General features: G+C 48.2%; 1 protein-coding gene across 1 annotated transcript in view; it reads left to right on the top strand.

Annotated features, from left to right (window-relative positions):
- Positions 1–20,628, top strand: part of gsap (gamma-secretase activating protein) — a 126,321-nt gene that overhangs the window by 24,751 nt on the left and 80,942 nt on the right. Inside the window, exons 7-9 of the mRNA XM_078553273.1 lie at positions 18,464–18,533; positions 19,817–19,866; positions 20,479–20,583. Of these exons, the coding sequence (XP_078409399.1) occupies positions 18,464–18,533; positions 19,817–19,866; positions 20,479–20,583 (225 nt within the window). The remainder of the gene's footprint in view (positions 1–18,463; positions 18,534–19,816; positions 19,867–20,478; positions 20,584–20,628) is intronic.

Below are 20,628 nucleotides of genomic sequence, written 5' to 3'. Positions count from 1 at the left end.
TAATAATTACTGTCTTTTATGTGAGCATGGTGGGGAATACGTTCATATTTGTGGCATACATGTTGAACATTGTGGTCAACTCTCCTACTATTTGACCCATGATCAGCATAGGTCAACCACCTCTCTGGATATCTACTTTATCTATGACCTTGAAGATCTTGAATACTTCAAAAAATCATCTCCAGCTGTCTTTTATGCAGGGTAAAAATACTTAGTATTGTTACTTTTCTCTATGTATGTTAGGTGCCCAATCCTCTCTAATAAGCTAAATGTGCAGACTTTTGGAATAGTGCAGATGGATGCATTTAATGTGCTTCTGAGGTCCCCTATAGAGAGCATTGGATGAATTTCATTTACATTCTGACCACTGAGGCCCAGATCGATGTCTGTACAGCCCATGTGCATACCAACCCAAGCTGGTTTGAATGGAATTGTGAAACCTAGATTACTGCTCAGTCGGCGTACATACTATAGACATGAGGGCACAGGGAGGCTGATGTAGTTCTGCGAATTCAGGATTTCCATGTAAATTCCCTGACTTTTTATTGGGCCTTGCCATTGCGGTTACTCGGGGTGTGATTGGGGCCCTGTTTTAGCAACCAGCTCTAGCTATAGCTACGGCTATGTTTATCCTTTCTTTTACAATCGCCAACTGTTTTAATGCTATTGCTGGCATTAATCACAGAAGATGCATTGTTCTTCACAGTAGGATCTGACAAGCCAAGATGATAGCACTTCCGTTCAAAAGGCAGATTGTTGTCTGGGTTACGCAGGCCAGGCAAATTAAGCAGCGTGGAGGAATCTGCATTATCTTTGCAAAAGCAAGAAATAATTTTCTTTTAGATAAAAACAGTAACTTCTCTTTAAATTGAAAGACAAAGTAGCTTCATTCCACAGATGCTGCCTGACCTGAGTACTTTCAGTATTAACCGTTTTTATTGCAGGCTTATTTTGATGTTTAGCTTTGAGTGATGGTAGCTTGTCATCTGGGGCCTCCCTTGGGTTTTGGCGGGCTGTTTTAACATGCTCTTATTTGTATCTGAATTTCATTGAGTAAATAAGGATGTCCTTTTAATTCTGGTACAGGCTCTACGTGCAAAACTCCTTTATAGCTACCTTACCGCATGCCTGTGGGCCAAACCTCCTGAGTTCCTCGGAGGCTTAGCCTAGGCTGTAAGGAATGCAGTTTCCATGTGTCACCACGAGGGGGCACAGCCTCCATTTGACCTGTTGAGATGAAGCCATTAGGATTTAAAATTTGACCATGATTTATGCTGCTAATATATACACTTGTTGTGGCATCTGGTTGGATGTAAGTGTGCCAGATTGAGATAGATAGAGAGGTGAGTAGAGATATCTCTACAGATACAGAACCAGAATTTTATCACTAAGATAAAAGCTTAACCGAGGTTTTCCACCCACGGTGGTTGACAGGGCCCTCAACTGTGTCCGGCCCATCTCCCATGCATCCGCCCTCACATCTTCCTCTCCCTCCCAGAACCATGATAGGGTCCCCCTTGTCCTCACTTATCACCCCACCAGCCTCCGCATTCAAAGGATCATCCTCCGCCAACTCCAGCATGATGCCACCACCAAACTCATCTTCCCTTCACCCTCCTGGCGGCATTCCGTAGGGATCGTTCCCTCCGGGACACCCTGGTCCACTCCTCCATCACCCCCTACACCTCAACCCCCTCCCACGGCACCTTCCCATGCAACCGCAGAAGGTGCAACACTTGCCCCTTTACTTCCCCTCTCCTCACCGTCCAAGGGCCCAAACACTCCTTTCAAGTGAGGCAGCATTTCACTTGCACTTCCCTCAATTTAGTCTACTGCATTCGCTGCTCCCAATGCGGTTTCCTCTACATTGAAGAGACCAAACGCAGACTGGGTGACCGCTTTACAGAACACCTTCGGTCTGTCCGCAAGCATGACCCAGACCTCCCTGTCACTTACCATTTCAACACTCCACCCTGCTCTCATGCCCACATGTCCGTCCTTGGCCTGCTGCATTGTTTCAGTGAAGCTCAACGCAAACTGGAGGAACAGCACCTCATCTTCCGACTAGGCACTTTACAGCCTTGTGGACTGAATATTGAGTTCAACAATTTTAGATCATGAACTCTCTCCTCTATCCCCACCCACTTTCCGATCCCCCTTTTTTCCAATAATTTATATAGATTTTTCTTTTCCCACCTATTTCCATTATTTTTAAATGTATTTCCATCCATTGTTTTATCTTTGCCTTTTAGCCTATTTCAATCCCTTCCCCCCACCCCACCCCCACTAAGGCTATCTGTACCTTTATTATCACATTCCTTAGATAATATCACCAGCTTCAACACCTCTTTGTCCTTTTGTCTATGACATCTTTTGGCTATCTCCACCTATCACTGGATCACTGGCCTCTCAATCCAGCTCTACCTGTCCCACCCCCCCCCCCCCCCTTAAACCAGTTTATATTTCACCTCTCTTCTATTTTTCCTTAGTTCTGTTGGAGAGTCATACGGACTCGAAACGTTAACTGTATCCCTCTCCGCAGATGCTGTCAGACCTGCTGAGTTTTTCCAGGTATTTTTATTTTTATTTTTGTTCAGAATTTTATCACATTTGGTATAAAAGGTGTAATTCTGCATAGAGGCCTGGAATTTTTTTATTCATTCATGGGATCTGAGCGTCACTGGCAAGGCCAGCATTTGTTGCCCATCCCTAATTGCACTCGAGGGCACTTTGGAACTGCTGTCATTCTAGTGCAATAGGTACACCCACAGTCCGGTTAGGAGGGAGCTCCAGGATTTTGACCCAGTGAAGGAGTGGTGATTAATATTTTGGGTGTAAGTCAGATGTAGAAGAGTTACATGTTCACAGCTACCTCGACTACAGCTCCTCACACCCCGCTTCCTGTAAGGACTCCATCCCATTCTCTCAGTTCCTTCGCCTCCGTCGCTTGTGTTCTGATGATGCTACCTTCAAAAACAGCTCCTCTGACATGTCCTCCTTCTTCCTTAACCGAGGTTTCCCACCCACGGTCGTTGACAGGGCCCTCAACCGTGTCCGGCCCATATCCCGCGCATCCGCCCTCACGCCTTCTCCTCCTTCCCAGAAACATGATAGGGTCCCCCTTGTCCTCACTTATCACCCCACCAGCCTCCGCATTCAAAGGATCATCCTCCGCCGTTTCCGCCAACTCCAGCATGATGCCACCACCAAACACATCTTCCCTTCACCCCCCCTGGCGGCATTCCATAGGGATCGTTCCCTCTGGGACACCCTGGTCCACTCCTCCATCACCCCCTACTCCTCAACCCCCACCTATGGCACCTCCCCATGCCCACGCAGAAGCTGCAACACCTGCCCCTTCACTTCCTCTCTCCTCACCGTCCAAGGGCCCAAACACTCCTTTCAAGTGAGGCAGCATTTCACTTGCATTTCCCCTAACTTAGTCTACTGCATTCGTTGCTCCCAATGCGGTCTCCTCTATATTGGAGAGACCAAACGCAAACTGGGCGACCGCTTTGCAGAACACCTGTGGTCTGTCCGCAAGAAAGACCCAAACCTCCCTGTCGCTTGCCATTTCAACACTCCACCCTGTTCTCTTGCCCACATGTCTGTCCTTGGCTTGCTGCATTGTTCCAGTGAAGCCCAACGCAAACTGGAGGAACAGCACCTCATCTTCCGACTAGGTACTTTACAGCCTTCCGGGCTGAATATTGAATTCAACAACTTTAGATCTTAAACTCCCCCTCCCCCCATCCCCACCCCGTTTCTCTCCCCCCTCCCCCCCTTTTTTTTTCCAATAATTTATATAGATTCTTCTTTTCCCATCTATTTCCATTATCTTTAAATCTAAAACTAAAACTTTGTTAGTCTTTCCACCCCTTCCCCACTAGAGCTGTACCTTGAGTGTCCTGCCATCCATTCTTAATTAGCACTTTTCTTAGATAATATCACCACCTTCAACACCTCTTTGATCCTTTTGTCTGTGACATCTTTTGATTATCTGCTCCTATCACTGCTTGCTTATCCCCACAATCACCCCACCCTCAACTTCTCTCTCCCCTGCCCCCCCACCTTAGACCAGCTTATATTTCACACCTCTCCTAACTATATTCAGTTCTGCCGAAGGGTCGTGAGGACTCGAAACGTTAACTGATTTCTTCTCCACCGATGCTGCCAGACCTGCTAAGTTTTTCCAGGTAATTCTGTTTTTGTTTTGGATTTCCAGCATCCGCAGTAGCTTTTAGCTTTTTGTTTTTATATACATGTTCTACATGTTGTGTCCCAAAAGGTTGATGTGATGCATCTGGTGTGTGGGTTAAGAGAGTTATCATGCTTTTCTCTTAAGTGTGCTAGTTGGCTTCTCATTTTCAGTCTACACTGCTAGCTAGCAGCAATGTGAAAAAGAGAGCCAAATGTGTCTCTCCCTGTCAAGCACAGCTTCTCCATTGACAAATCCTCAGCTGTGCCTCCTCATTGTGATACATGGAAACTGCACCCCTCATGGCTCTGAGGAACCTGGGAGGTTTGGCCCCAGACATGCAGTGTGCAGGTTCACTGGCATGTGGACACACCCTGGCACTCGTGAACCAAACTCCCAGCTATGGGCGAATAGCTCCACCGCCTTGTGGATACCTTGAGAGGGTGGAAGGCTTGGAGTAAACCCTGCCAAAAAATCTGGAGTGAAGTCCAAAGGCAGACTGATGTCCAACTATGTAATCTTTCCAGCAACTCCTGCAATCAATCTGGTGCCAAACATTGTGCTTTGCATTCCTTCTGACTTAGCTGGAGAGCTTAAAAGGGGGACCCTGATGTTTGGGCAGCCCAGGGTCTCCATAAAATTTGCCCAGGCTGGTGCCCTGGAAAGGACACTTCAGTTTTGCTGCAGGGCATTAACACAATACAGGAGACTGGAGTTATGAGTGATGAGGCCAACTTGACTGGTGTAGGGAGCAGGTGTTATGGGCCTCCGACAGTGGGAGGGACCATTGTGTCTCACTGGTCAGTCACTGCTCGCCTCAAGTCAGGCAGCCTGGACTAGCAAGAGGTGCTGACCTGGCCTGGCCCATCTGCTTCAATTGGTACTTAGAGCTTAGAGTCTTTGCTCCAATAAGTGGACGGTATCCATCGCACCAGACAAACAAATGAAGCAAACAAACAAGAAAGAAAGATGCCAGCTCTTCGATTGGCAAGCTGGAACATCAGGACCACATGCATGTGACTGACAGATGATTTTTAGCTGGTCAATAACACTCTGATCGATATGGAACTTGATAGGCTGATCATTAACACAGCTTCCCTACAAGAGACCAGGCTCGCTGAAAGTGGATCACTGAAAGGAAAACATAACGTTTTCACCTGGCAAGGGAAGAATTCTGAGGAAACGTGTGTAAGGTGTAGCCTTTGCTGAATGAAAGGGCATTCCACAAATGGCTCAGAGCAGAACGTGTTCTCTCCATCCACCTCTCCACTCAAACTGGGCCAGTTTACCTTATGAGAGGTTATCTATGCTCCAATGCTGTGCTCCACTACAGAGGTGAAAGATTAGTTCTATGAGGAGCCTGACATTGCTCTCAGCAGAATCCCTAAAACAGAATATTTTTACCTACTGGGGGATTTCAATGCAAGAGTGGGTGCGAACCATGAGGCATGGCCCTCCTTCCTCAGACATTGTGGCCTGGGACAGATGAATAAGAATGGACAGATACTACTTGAGCTTTGCTGCTACCATGAGCATTGTGTAACTAACTCCTTCAGAACAGACCATACATATTCTCTTTGCTGCATTCAGGTCATTTACAGATTGTGTCTACTTACATACCAGAACTGATGGAAAGATATTCAGCCTTGCTCATCTGCGATCCAAGACGAAGGTGCAGCAAGCCCTCATCAGAGAGTCACTCTGGACTGTCTTGACCAGATAAAAAGGCATTTCCTCAAAGTGGTCCCTGAACGAAGTGTGCTGTGTGTGTGTCCCTTTTTTAATTTGCAAGTGGTTCAATTTAAAAATAACCAGCAGCAAAGCTTTAGTCTTAAACAAGGTAAAGGTTCATTTATTACAAAACACTGCTGTAATTTAAAGTAATAAAGTTACAAACTAAATGCATGCAAAGATTAAATGCAAATTAGGATAAAAGGTACTGATAAAGATGAAATTCAGTTCAGTTCTTTAAGATATTGTTGCAGGCCCATAGTTTGCAGTTGAAGTGTTAGTGTTCTGGAGTAAAGGGTTGGAGTTGGAGAGTTGTATTCAGCAGCTACGATGGCTTCTGTAGTTGATTAGTCGGTGTTTCCCTTTTCAGGTAGATGCAACAAGTTTTGGAAGAGAGAGAAGGTTACTTGTTCCTCATGAGTTCTGCGGTTACATGAAAATTGTTTAGATTCTTTTCAGCAGAGCAACAGTTGATTTCTGGGTACCACCCTCTTTGTTCTCCTTTGGCTGAGAGCCCTCTCTGATGGTGTCTCTGAGTTCTTCCTGGGAGTTCTGCACACATGGCTTTTGCAGCCTGTCTTTATCACAACCAAAGTAAAATGGCTGTTAATTTCAAATGAGCCATTCTTTTACCAGATAAAGAAATAAATTATGTTAAGGTCCTTTGAAGTCCCTTCCTATATCCTGTTCTCTCAGAAGCCAAGCAGCCTCCGCACCTTTAGAAGATTCCATGGGCAGCCCTGGAGGAGTCTCACGTGTTAATGACTCTGTGATCAGTTCTGGAGATAAGAACCTGGCAAGGTCTGAACAAACACAGAAAGGCAGCGAGAAATCTGTCAATATCTCAATTTTGAAAACAGCTTTTAAACTCAATTTAAAGCTTTGAAAACAGTTGTCCTTAAAATCTATAATATCATAATTACACATTTGTAACAGCACTGACAATGCACTAACATTTTATACTGCAGAACACTTGTAGCGGCAAACTCTGGACAGACACTCTAGTGCCTGTAAAGTGTTTGGTTTGACCAACAGCATCAGGAAGACAAATATTTCGGCAAGCATGACCCAGACCTTCCTGTCCCTTGCCATTTCAACACACCACCCTGCTCTCATGCCCACATGTCTGTCCTTGGCCTGCTGCAGTGTTCCAGTGAAGCTCAACGCAAACTGGAGGAACAGCACTTCATCTTCCAACTAGGCACTTTACAGTCTTCCGGACTTAATATTGAGTTCAACAATATCAGATCATGAACTCTCTCCTCCATCCTCACCCCCTTTCTGATCCCCCTTTTTCCAATAATTTATATTAATAATAAAAAAAAACATTTTTCTTTTCCCACCTATTTTTACATTTATTTCGATCTATTGTTTTATTTCCACCTTTTAACCCATTTCAATCTCTTCCCCCCACCCCACCCCCACTAGGGCCATCTGCCACTAGCTTGTCCTGCTTGCTACCCTTAATGTCCCCATTAGCACACTCCTTAGATAATATCACCACCATCAACACCCCTTTGTCCTTTTGTCTATGACATCTTTGGCAATCTCTTCTTTGCCTCCACCAATCACTGGCCCCCTATCCAGTTCTACCTGTCCCACCCCCCTCTACCAGCTTATATTTCACCTCATTTCTCTATTTCCTTAGTTCTGATGAAGAGTCATATGGACTCGAAACGTCACTGTATTCCTCTCCGCAGATGCTGAATTTTTTCAGGTATTTTTGTTTTTGTTAGACAAATATCATGTTTCAGGATCTTGCCATACTGCCATCTATCAGCATTGACGCTAGAGGTTGTTGATTGCATCACGTATCTACAATCACCAGCAGTCTGCAATTGATGCTAAAATCAACGAACGCATCACAAAAGCTGCAGCTCTTATGTCCAAGCTATGTAAGGGAGTGTAGAACAACAGCAACCTAACTGAGAACACCAAACTGAGAGGCTTCAGCGCACTTCTCTACAGTGGTGGACCTGCACAACATTTGCAAAGGGTTTTTTGGGGTTGCTGGCTGATTCCTCGAGTGAATTTCAGCAGTAGTGCTCAGCTATTTATATGCACAACCCCTTTTCTGGGTAACAGCTACAATAATTAAGTTAGCAGATAAAGTTAGTACTTTAATGAGTGCTCCTAATGACACCAGTAAGAATTATTCCAGAAACTGGCAGATTAGCTGAGGTAGTGCTTTCTGATCCAGCTTGAATGTAAAGAGCTTGAACAATTTCATAGGCAATTTTATACTCTGTATTTTTCCTGGTGCAACCTGTAGTAGGGTCTTCTGCTGGTGGCTAGAAATTTCTCCGTCAGTGGGGTTGGGAGCAGGAAATGAACCTTGGGCACAGCAAGGAAAACATGAAAACTACTTTTTATTTTTCCAGTATTCTTTCTCTTTGCTCCTGAAAGCCCTGAGTCACATCGCAAGATGGTTCCCTGGGCACCAGCAGCCCTTTGATGCTTTTCCCAAGTGAGGTAACTTTCATGAGGTCTTAGTCACTGAATAAACCTAATCCAGTCCTTGTCTGATATCTATACACATGCTCTCTCTCGCAGGTGTCAGTAAATATTAGTTGGTAGTAGGACCTTCACTCATTCCTTATCTCCCTTGTTCCTCTCCTCCCACTAGCCCAGGGTCACTGACCTGGGTCACTGAGGCCATTTGTTGCACCCCAAAATATTGCGACTGAGATAGGAAAACTCTGATGAATTGGGAGCAAAACATTGTGATTTCATACTACAGTGGGTAAGGTGAGTGGGGCAGCAGACTGCTCATAATTTAACCAAAATTGGTAATCTCCTTTAGGGAAATCAGTAAGGATGGCTGGTGTGAAGAAATTGAATTTGCACTATTGAAGTAAAAGATGCTCTTCAAAGATTGGAGTTTTTGTGGTAGCACAGAATCAGCTTTATTCTGCTGTAACTGACTGTGAACGGTAGGTGTTGACACCAAAGGGGCAAAAACCAAATGTGTAACAGTGGCTACGTGTGTCCCAGAGGCCTGGAATAGTGTCAGAGTGCACTTTTGGGATGGAATTTTACGGCGCCTCCCGCCAGCGGGATTTTACAGTCCCACCGAAGTCCATGGAGTTTTGAACGGCTCGCTGCACTTTACGGCCCCGCCCCTGCTGCACGGGGCTGTAAAACTCTGCCTTTGGGGCGAGTTGTGCCAGGTGCCATGTTGGTGGGGGCATTAGTGTGTACAGTTATTGTCTGCTGGAGGTGTGCAGCGCAGCTCATCATAGAATCAGCGCGTGATGCTGTTTGGATTCCAGCACTGCCATTTTGGGGCTCAACGCAGCAGCTAATGCTGCTCTTAGAAAAGCACACATTCAGCAACAGGAAGGAATCCCCAAACCCCCACCCCACCTGGTGCTATTTTAAAGAGATCATCAACTTCTTTCCAGTAGTTGCTGATTTCTATTTTTAATCGTTCATGGGATATGGGCATCGCTGGCTGGGCCAGCATTTATCACCTATCCTTAAGAGTCGACTGCATTGCTGTGGGTCTGGAGTCACATGTCTGGAGCCAGACCAGGTAAGGATGGCAGATTTCCTTCCCTAAAGGACATTAGTGAACCAGATGAGTTTGTACGACAATTGGCAATGGTTTCATGGTCATCATCAGACTTTTCTTTTAATGCTAGATTTCTCAAACCCAGGTCCCCAGAGCAGTACCGTGGGTCTCTGGAATACCAGTCCACTGACAATACCACTATGCCATCAGCTCCCCTGCATTGATTTCTGTTGGCTGTTTCTACATTGTACAGATCTTTGGTGCTTTCAAGAGTGCTTTAAAGTTATTAAAGTCTACAGGGAGTGATGAAGTGGGTGCCAAAAGAGTTGTTTCCGACTTCAGGGTTTCTGCACAAACCAGCTGCTCCCAGATAGGAGTGCAGCATAATTGGGAGAGAATAATTGAGGGCATGCAGAGCAGGACAAGCAGCTGGAAGAGGAAGGAAGATGGTGAGAAGGGCTCTTTGCAAGAGGCCATTGCTGCTCATGGTGAACCTTATTGAGGAAGTGTGTGTCTGATGTCTGTACTTCAGTAAGAATGTCCACACAGAATTATACCAATTGCTGCAGCCACAAGTGCAACCTCAGAGCAGGGCAAGAACTACATTGTCAGTGGCAGCGATGGTGACTGTGGCAATGAACTTTTATGCTTGGGCTCCTTCCAGGCTGGAGATATTTGCAACTTGATGTCCACTGTTGCGTAAGGGGGACCAATGACACTTCTATTCAAAGAGAGCTGATTACATTTCATTCTTTCTTGCCAGAGAGCAGGAGCTCATGAGGATTGTAGGCTTCTCCATGGTTCTGGGTGCCATTGGCTGCATGCAGGTCCTTCTGAGCATTGCATGCCAACTCAGGGATGTACTGCAACTGAAAGGGATTCTTTCCTCATTGTCATACACCAGCTGGACAATGCACAGCAAATCTTGCAGATCATTGCCGGGTATCCAGGCAGCAGTCATGGTGCCTTTATTCTGTGGTAGTCACTGTGCCACCTGCATTTGAGCAACCATGATAAACCATAGAGTGGCTGCTGAGTGATGAGCTATCCGCTGACCATATGGCTGATGATTCCAGTATGCAACCCATGCACACACATATACGTACCCTGAAAACCATTCTGCCACAGTTCATGTGGCAGAGGAGACCACTGGTGCTGATGTAATGTTTTCACTGCCTGCACTGCTCCAGAAGAGCCCTATAGTACTCAGCAGAGTGGGTGTGAATGTTCACAGTGGTCTGCTGCATGCTGCACAACCTCACTGACATGAAGGTACAGCCCTTACCACCACTTTATGGTGAGCAACAGAGGAGGAGGATGAAGAAGAGGCAACCTAGACTGCTCATTTCCGGCTGGCCTGTCTGTGAACAACATATCTGACTGCAACACCAATAAACGTGAGCCCAATTCCAATACACTAGCTGCCTTGTAACTTTCAGTGGAGGAGACTGCAGATGTCCTTGGACGACGACCTTGAACAGCTCTGGGCGTAGAAGGTCCTGCTGAAGGCTGCACCATTTCGGTATTGCTGATAGCAATTTGGACTGGCTGGATTACAGGCAACAGTAAAGGTACTGGCAGAATGGCAGAGGTGGGAAGGCAAATGCTGTCTTTCTGGGAGAGAACAACAGGTTCATGCTCCATAGAGCCACGGCCACTTCCATGGAGTGGGACCTTAGCGATCCTAGTAACCTACTGGATCATGGATTGCTGGACTGCTGTGACACCCTAGAAGCTCCTTTGAATGCTACCATCCACAGCCATGATGGCAACAGTCTGAGCTTGCACGGCAGCAAGTTGACCTTGCCTGACTGAAATCTGAGCTTTTCTACAGCACCCTGACATGGCTTCTGCTTGTACTGTGATGGAAACTGAGGCACTGGCTATCGGATGCTGCATCATGGTTAAGTCTGCAGATGTGCCAATGGTATTGGCTGCTATGACTGACACAGACACAATGGGCCAAATGGCCTACTTCTGTGTCATATATGTCCTCAATGCTGCTTGACTTTGCACACAGGCTTTTTGGCAGGCCTGTCAATGCACCAATCGTTTAATTATGAATACCTATCAACCTTGTTCTGTAGCCAGACCCATTGAAGTGCTCATCTGTTGCAAAAGGACTCAAAACTTGTGTGTGGTCTTGCCCTCTGGTGAGCTGGCACCTGAGCTACCCCTGTGCTCTGCTCTGGCTACAGGCCAGTCAGGCCTGGTGACTCACCATGTGCAGGCCCCGCTTCTAAGCTATCCACCAAACAATGCACTGTGTCGTATCTGAGCTAGTGGCTGCAAGTGTGAGGTTGCTTGACGGTGTTTCTTTGCCCTTTCTGTCTTCCTGCTTTTCCGCATTGATCTTCCACTACTGCCTGGCCAAGGTGAAGTTCCTGGGTATCTGAAAGGGGAAAGACACACGGATGGGGCATATGAGGGTGTGTGGGTGTGGTTGTGAAAGTAAGAATTGCATGCTTACACCATCAGCTTGTAAATCAGAAGAGAGTGTGGAATGAAGGGCAAATGGGATGTGAGAAGGAGGGTGAGTTATGAGGATACCATCACCTTTGATGGCTTGAACCTCACTGCTTGCCACGGCCTCACAGGGGTCGGGGAAGGGGTTGGGGGAAGACTAGATCGCGCCTGTCCTTTTGGTTAGTAGCTGCTGCTTCTGGTTCTCCACCACCTTGTCCTTCAAGAGAGAGGGAAGTGTATTTGCATGTGATGCAATCTTTTTGGGTCATGTGGCTGTCATGGTTGAATGGCTAGCAGTGTGTGCAAGCTGTGAGATTGGATGTGAGACTTGTAATAGTGCTAAGTGTGTGAAACCTTAGCTTCATTGGTGAAGCTACAAATGTTGAGTATGATTCCTTATTTGTGGATACTGTGGGTAGTTGAGGACGGGGTTGTGGTACATGGAGCAGTATCTGAAGCTAGTGATGTAGTTAGTGGGACTTGACGTACGTCCGTGATCTTAACCACTCTTGAGGTCATTGAACTTCTTGCGACATTGAATCCATGGGCGGAATTTTCCTGTTGGCGTGTGGGGGCGGGCCCGACATGCCGACATGTAAAATAGCAGGCGATGATGTCGGGCGTGCGTCCTGACATTACCATGCACCATTGCGATATTTTGGAAGGTGGGTGTGCTGAGTTCCAAGGTGCGCCTGCCATTAGTTAATGGGCCAGTTAAGGTCCTTGAGGCAGCAATTGAAGATGATTTTTCACAGCCCGTGCGATTTTCAGTGCGTCGCGTGGGCGCAATGGACAGGCGGGTAGGCCATATTTTTAAAAACCTCATCCATGGGCAGGATAAGTGGGCTTCCTAATGTGAGTAGTTAGAACTTCAGTTTTTTACTTACTGCTACTTGCTTGTGTGAACAGGACAACTTCATTTCTGATCAGAGCTGCTTTGACAGAAAGAACAGGCTTCAGTTCAGAACTCTGGAGGAATTATAACACTTGGTGTCTTCCAGGTATTGGACAGCCTTCCCTTACCCTGGGAGTGAGGATTGTGCTCTCTGCTGGAGGCACCTCCTCTGAGGAGGAAGAGCGGGCTCGAAGGGGGAGGAGGCCAGGAGTCCATATTCGGCCTCCAGGGGAGCCACCTGTGGGAGGAGAGGCGCAGGCACAAGGGGCGCGGGGCCAACAGGAAGTCCAAGGTGGAAGGGGCCGCCACTATCCTGCTGCCAGGGTTTACAGGTGGCGATGCAGTTACCTCAATATGTCTGAGGTGCAGTGCCGAAGAAGGCTCCGCCTCTCAAAGGAGACAGTGATCTCCATCTGTCAGATGATCGGCCCTGAGATCAGCTCCGACTGTGTGGGTGGAGACCCCATGCCAGTGATGCTGAAGGTCACGGCTACCCTCAACTTCTATGCCTCCGGCTCTTTCCAGGGGTCGGTGGGTGATCTTTGTGGAATCTGCCAATCAGCTGTCCACAGCTGTATTAAGCTGGTGACAGATGCTCTGTTCAGGCGTGCATTGACTTTCAGTCACTCCCGCTCGGATGAGGCCAGCCAGGCAGAGCGAGCCAGAGGCTTTGCTGCAATTGCTGGGTTCCCCCGCGTCCAGGGTGCAATAGACTGCACACATGTGGCCATCAAGGCGCCAGCAGGTGAGCCCGGTGCCTTCGTCAACAGGAAGGGCTTCCACTCCATGAATGTGCAGATAGTGTGTGACTGTAGGATGCAAATTCTGCAAGTCTGTGCAAGGTACCCAGGCAGCTCCCATGACTCATACATCCCAAGATACTCCCAGGTGCCGGGACTCTTCAGTTCCAGGCTGGCTTGATGGATGGCTGCTGGGTGACTAGGGCTAACACCTCAAAAGGTGGCTCATGACGCCTCTCCGCCATCCAAGAACAGAGGCTGAGCAGCGGTACAATAGGAGCCACGGCTCCACAAGGGCCGTGGTAGAGAGAACCATCAGTTCTCAAGATGCGCTTCCGATGACTGGACCTCTCAGGGGTCGCACTGCAATACCCCCCAGATCGTGTGTCACTGATAGTGGCTGCATTCTGCGCTCTCCACAATCTGGCGCTGGAAAGAGGGGACGCAGTGGAGGAAGAAATGTAGAAGCAGATGCTCTAGCTACAAATGATGAGTCCAGTAGTGAGGATGAGCACGCTCAGGAGAACCCTGAGGGGATAGATACTGACCCGGGCAACCTCCAGGGAGGCAGTGACACCTGGGAGGCTTTGATCCAATGCTCCTTCAGCTAGCCCACCAAAGTTGAACCACCAACACGTGCCAGGGCTGCAGGCTCCATACTCTATACCTGAGAGCAACATTTGCCTGGTCAGCAACATTAACTATGTGCCTTGTCAATAAAGCTCAATGACAAACAAGTCACTCATAACATCATGGGTTCCCCTTCACCTGCAGAACTAACGAGGCTTGTTGAGAACCAAAACATTTAATGATTGGCAACTTGCATACAGAAATCAAAGTACATTAAAAGGTATTGAAGAGCACACCAACTTAAAAGTAACTTAAAAGTGCGGCAAAAGAAAACCATGAGGGATAAGCCCATGTTGTGCTTAAGGTGATTTAGCTTATGCTTTTGGGTGCTGCGCCTAGGTGCTCCCCCCTTGCTGGCATTGGCATTGGAGGCAGCCTGCTCACTCTGCTGTCCTGTTGGCCTTGATAACCTTGGTGGGCATCCTCTGGCCCGTGGAGCCTGTGCTGGCCCTGACTGGTCGAGAGCAGCCAGTGGCACGGCTGGCATCTCCCCAGTAGCCGCAGCCTCATGTGTCACAGTTAGTAGCAGAGGGGCGGAGGAGCTGCTGCCGTCATCAGGAGCGCCCTGAGAGGAGCCCGCAGAGATGACAGGCAGCTCGTGCGCCAACATGAGGTCGCTTTGGACCTCCCTGCTCCACTATTGATGGATGGACACCTTGCTAGGATACTGGGTGCCCAATCCATCTCCGACACTGACAGTGACCACCTGAGGTCATTGCTGATGTGAGGGCTTGCAGGTCCGAGCGCACCCCCAGGATCCCTTGATTCAGATCCTGGAGGAACCTCTCCATGAGAGTCACCACTCTCTCCATGGAGGAGGCATTGTGCTTGGCCATGAGGGTCATTGCATTGCCATGCTCCGCATGGATGACTCCATCACGCAGACCATGGCACGCGTTCCTTCATGTATCTCTGCCAGATCCTCCTGCACACCCTGCTGGACTTCCAGTATCTGCAGCCTCCAGAGGCAGATCATCAGCCACCGACTGAGCATGTTCCTGGTCCCCAGCATTCCTCTGACTACTGGTGCCCTGGGCACTCTGTCTCTGCCTGCACCTCAAGTGAGTGTGAAGTGCCCTCACCACTGTGCACCGAGATACTAGCCGATGATCTTATCACCACCGAGGTGCTGATATCTGCGCTGGTGCCTGCCTGGCTGAGAGGGTGTGACACTGGTGCGTTAATGTCTTCTGTGCCCTCAGTTCAGCGGCAGTCCCCCTACCTCCTGAGTCTGGGCGTGCTGTGGTGAGGCTGAAAGGAAGAACAAGGACATTTGTTTAGTTGAAGTCATTACACTGTTAAGGTGCATGCCTGGCACCTGGATCAGGGTGCGCTCCTCCTTCCTTTATCAATGGGCATCCCATGTTGGATGCTGAAATCAATATACAATCAATAGTGGAATGTTTGCACTGACAGACATTGTGACCTCAGTGCACAGCACTCTTACCTCCCAGTGGCACCCCAACCTCACCATGGCTGGTTGACATGGGCACATGGCACCTCTCCAGCTCCAGTGCCTCCTGCTTGTATCTAGTGATGGTGAGAAGGTGGGGCTGCCCTCCGCCAGTCCACAGCTGCTCTGCATTGTTGTGGGCTGTCTTCTCCTGAAAGGAGAGAGGAACATTGATTAGTCCATCTTTACCTGCATTGCCATTGCAGCCTGACCACCCCCACCTGAGGAATACCTCGCAGGGCTTATCCGATTCGTGACCCCGGAGCCACCATACACTCATTCCAAGCAGCCAGGGCTGACCCCCTTGCCCAGAAGCTGCCTCCATCACATTTTCCACTTACACTGTAAGACCTTCCAAACCAAGGAGCACTACCACCTAGAAGGACAAAGGCAGCAGATAGATGGGAACACTGCCACCTGGAAGTTCCCCTCCAAGTCACTCAGCATCCTGACTTGGAAATGTTATGCTGCTCCTCCACTGTCGCTAGGTCAAAATCTTGGAACTCGCCCCCAGACAGCACTGCGGGTGTTCCTGCACCACATGCAGAGGATCTAGAAGGCAGCTCAGCATCACGTTCTCACTCCACCACCTTCTCATGGGTCAATGCCCGGAGTTGTTGTTGTTGGTGGTGGGGGTGGTGTGTGGGGGCTGGTGGGGAGGTGTGTGTGTGTCCGGTGGAAGGGAGGTGGGGGGCAAGCGAACTGCGGTGCTAAGTGTCCCATGCCAACACAGTACTCACCCTTCCCAATCGCAAGAGGTAATTAAACTGCTTGCGGCCCACCGCCACCACTAACAACTCCGGGCATTGACTGTCAAGGCTACCTGTTCCCACTGCCTGCTCAGAATTTTCCTGGAGAGCCTCTTGGTCCCCGGCAGATAGAGTTCTTTCCTTGACCAAAGCCTCCATTGCAGGATTGGAAAATCTTGGAGCTGTCCCTGTCCCATGGTATACCTTTCCGGGTCACGAACAGCTGTACATTGACTTCCAGCACCTGCTCAAGCCACAATGCGCCTCCCACACAATTTTGGACCTCCTGCTGAGGTGTGCGGCTCCTCCGCTGCTGAGGTGTGCGGCTCCTCCGCTGCTGAGGTGTGCGGCTCCTCCGCTGCTGAGGTGTGCGGCTCCTCCGCTGCTGAGGTGTGCGGCTCCTCCGCTGCTGAGGTGTGCGGCTCCTCCGCTGCTGAGGTGTGCGGCTCCTCCGCTGCTGAGGTGTGCGGCTCCTCCGCTGCTGAGGTGTGCGGCTCCTCCGCTGCTGAGGTGTGCGGCTCCTCCGCTGCTGAGGTGTGCGGCTCCTCCGCTGCTGAGGTGTGCGGCTCCTCCGCTGCTGAGGTGTGCGGCTCCTCCGCTGCTGAGGTGTGCGGCTCCTCCGCTGCTGAGGTGTGCGGCTCCTCCCCTGCTGAGGTGTGCGGCTCCTCCGCTGCTGATGTGTGCGGCTCCTCCGCTGCTGAGGTGTGCGGCTCCTCCGCTGCTGAGGTGTGCGGCTCCTCCGCTGCTGAGGTGTGCGGCTCCTCCGCTGCTGAGGTGTGCGGCTCCTCCGCTGCTGAGGTGTGCGGCTCCTCCGCTGCTGAGGTGTGCGGCTCCTCCGCTGCTGAGGTGTGCGGCTCCTCCGCTGCTGAGGTGTGCGGCTCCTCCGCTGCTGAGGTGTGCGGCTCCTCCGCTGCTGAGGTGTGCGGCTCCTCCGCTGCTGAGGTGTGCGGCTCCTCCGCTGCTGAGGTGTGCGGCTCCTCCGCTGCTGAGGTGTGCGGCTCCTCCGCTGCTGAGGTGTGCGGCTCCTCCGCTGCTGAGGTGTGCGGCTCCTCCGCTGCTGAGGTGTGCGGCTGCTCCGCTGCTGAGGTGTGCGGCTGCTCCGCTGCTGAGGTGTGCGGCTGCTCCGCTGCTGAGGTGTGCGGCTGCTCCGCTGCTGAGGTGTGCGGCTGCTCCGCTGCTGAGGTGTGCGGCTGCTCCGCTGCTGAGGTGTGCGGCTGCTCCGCTGCTGAGGTGTGCGGCTGCTCCGCTGCTGAGGTGTGCGGCTGCTCCGCTGCTGAGGTGTGCGGCTGCTCCGCTGCTGAGGTGTGCGGCTGCTCCGCTGCTGAGGTGTGCGGCTGCTCCGCTGCTGAGGTGTGCGGCTGCTCCGCAGTGTGGTTAGCACTAGGTGGATGTTACAGTCATGATAATGAGCTGGCCATACAAAGTTGGCATGCTGCCTGAATCAAATCAAATTAACCCAATGGCTGCGGGTTAATCCTGCACCACAATCCTCATGCATGTTTTTGGGGGGAGTTTGTTGAATTTCCCGGCCCTCGTGAGAAGCGTGTCAAAGCGTTTCATCCCCTAATTATCCTTACCAGAAAGTAATCTTGGAGGATTTTTAAAATTTCAGTGGGTCCTTTTCTGGTTGGTCCCATGTTTAAAGATATGGAGGAGAGGATTTTTAACCTCTTGTCCCTCAGGAAAAGCCTCAACTAACTACATAGATGATGAATTATGGTGTTTGTATAACTTAGTACGAATTGTGTCGTAATTGCATTTAGAGGTTTCAAATGTAATAAAACATTTGTTTTAGCAGTAGCAGAAATAATGTTTTGTTTCTCAAAATATTGTTTGTAAAACTGAGTCTGCCAGAGTTATTTGGCACTACTTAGGCTAAAGTGAAGAGTTAAATAGTTCTCTATTTGTTATTAAAGTTCCTGTTTAATATGTCATTTGAAGCGTTCTACTTTTACACTTCTGTGCCAATGTTTGCCTGCCCCTGCAGCTAACTTGTATAAATAACCAAATGTGTTGGCTTTCTTCTTGAAATAAATATTGCTTGTAAGTTTCAGAATGTCTGTTTTTAACAAAGTTTATTTTTACAGTTTATCCATCCTGCTGCAGGTACAAGGGCATTTTCTGAAAATCACCTGCTGGTTGTTTCAGAGGACAGATGTAAGTTGATTTTTTTTTTTGGAAAAATGCAAGGGTGAACTTACCAAGGTGTGACAGTGTCACCATGAGGTACAATGGAGTGCAGGCTTTTCTCTGCACACCGGCCCCAATATTCATGGAGAGAGTGGAAGAACCTGTTTGGGAGAGAATTTCTGGGAATATGGAAATCTTGCTGAATTTGCTATCAATTTTTTACTCCATTTCCGTCCCAGCAACTGGCCAGATTGACAGGCTGGCTGACTGCTGCGCTGTAATGTCAGCGTTAGAAGACCATAGTCGGGGACAATCTCAAGCACCCAGGAGAGATCGCCACAGGTTGCTGAGAGGGTGTTGGACCAACCATCGTAAAGGAGGGGGTGATGGGGAAACACCTCTGCAGTTTGATGAGGGTGGTGGCGGGGGATAGTTGGAACGGCAATAAGAAGGGGAACATTGCGGGATTAGTGAGGGGGGTGGATTGGCAGTTGGGAGATAGAGGGGACCAGGTTGTATTGATCTGAGAGAGATAGTTGGGTTGGGGGGGCTTTGGTGCTTGTGGGTTGGTTAATCATGGCAGAAGATTTGCTTGAGGGGGCAGGGAATGTTCTTGCCTCTGGTCTGCAAATGACATTATTAAATGCACTTGTCTGCTGGGAAGCAATCTGGGTCAAATTGTCTCCTTTATTTACGTACAAAAGCTGTACTTCTAGAAAATTTGACACGCATTTGAAGTGTTTTGTTCAAAGTCTACACCTGATTGGCCCAAACATTGCATTCATAAAACAGTAATAAATGGCAAATGAAGAGATAGGAAACTTAATGATGAATAATTATATTTAAAAAGATACAGAGAAATAAAGGCAGTTAGTTGCAACCCGACCTGGAGATGGGCACTTACAAGCAGTTGTCAATCTACAAACTTCCATCTCCAACTGGGGTGGTCTCTAATTAATTTCATAATATGCTTACTTTGTAGCTTAAATGCTGCTTGACCTTGACAATAGAGTGACACATTATGCACCATATGGCATAGTGCCCTGTAATTGTATAAAAGGCCATTTATCCTCTGACTTACCATAACACCAAGGGAGAGTTGTGATCCTTTTATGTAATTTCACTGTAACTACAGTGGCTTCATTCATGTACCTGAATGTTATTTTATTTTGTTACCCTCTAACAGTTTCATGTTTTATTATCCAGTCATATCCAAGTACCATGATGTTGCCTTTTTTAACGGAAGTATGCATTTCCACCAAAATCTGAATATCTTAAAATTAATTTAAACATTTTTTTCTCTTATTTAGGCATTGAACATATTCACATAAGCGTGGTTGTCGAAGAAGGTTATAGAGTGGTAAGCTAGATATTTTGGAGCTGTAGCATGAGGTGCAAGGATATTGTGCAGTGAAGCAGCGATATGCTTTAAGGAAGAAAGTTGGGCACAGCCAATAACATTTGGCTGTGGATTCTGGTAATTAGCTTCTTGAAAGTGCTGATTGGAAATTGTATCTACCAGAGTTTTACAGCCTTCTAGATGTTACCTGTCTGAACACACACTATGTAATTGTGTGGAAAGGCTAGGTGTGGCCCACCATGTGAACTGCACTCCTTGAGATCAGCTTTGATTTAGAAACTATTCTGAAGCTTTTATCGAGCTGAGCTGACCATTGTAACAAAAAGTACTTTTAATACTTTGCAACTTCATATCCTCTTTCAAGTTTATTACTGTGAACATGATATTAACAGCTATAATGTTTTTAATTTGCTGGACAATTGTGAGACTGTTGTAATCCTGTAAACTTCCTCCCACTTGCGCCAGCCAAGGATAATTTCTGAGCAAAAATAAATCTTCAGGGAATAAAACTCCTTAAAAGTGGGAATAATTTTGATATCATTAAATCCTCTGACATTTTGATATAATTATATCTGTTTGCTGCTACATGGATTTGTGTTAAATTTACTTTAGGTTGTTCAGAATCCTGATCAACTTCACAAAGATATTGTGGCTGAAGATTTTTTATGGGCACAGTGGGATACGCAGGGACAGAGGCTGTTCTATATTGTTGAAAAGGTAAAACATAATTTGATGCATGTGTCAATGTTTTGTTTAATAAAT

Source organism: Cetorhinus maximus, chromosome 12, assembly GCF_964194155.1.
Source record: "Cetorhinus maximus chromosome 12, sCetMax3.hap1.1, whole genome shotgun sequence".
Classification (NCBI taxonomy): domain Eukaryota; kingdom Metazoa; phylum Chordata; class Chondrichthyes; order Lamniformes; family Cetorhinidae; genus Cetorhinus; species Cetorhinus maximus.
This window is presented reverse-complemented; position numbering and strand designations above follow the sequence as displayed.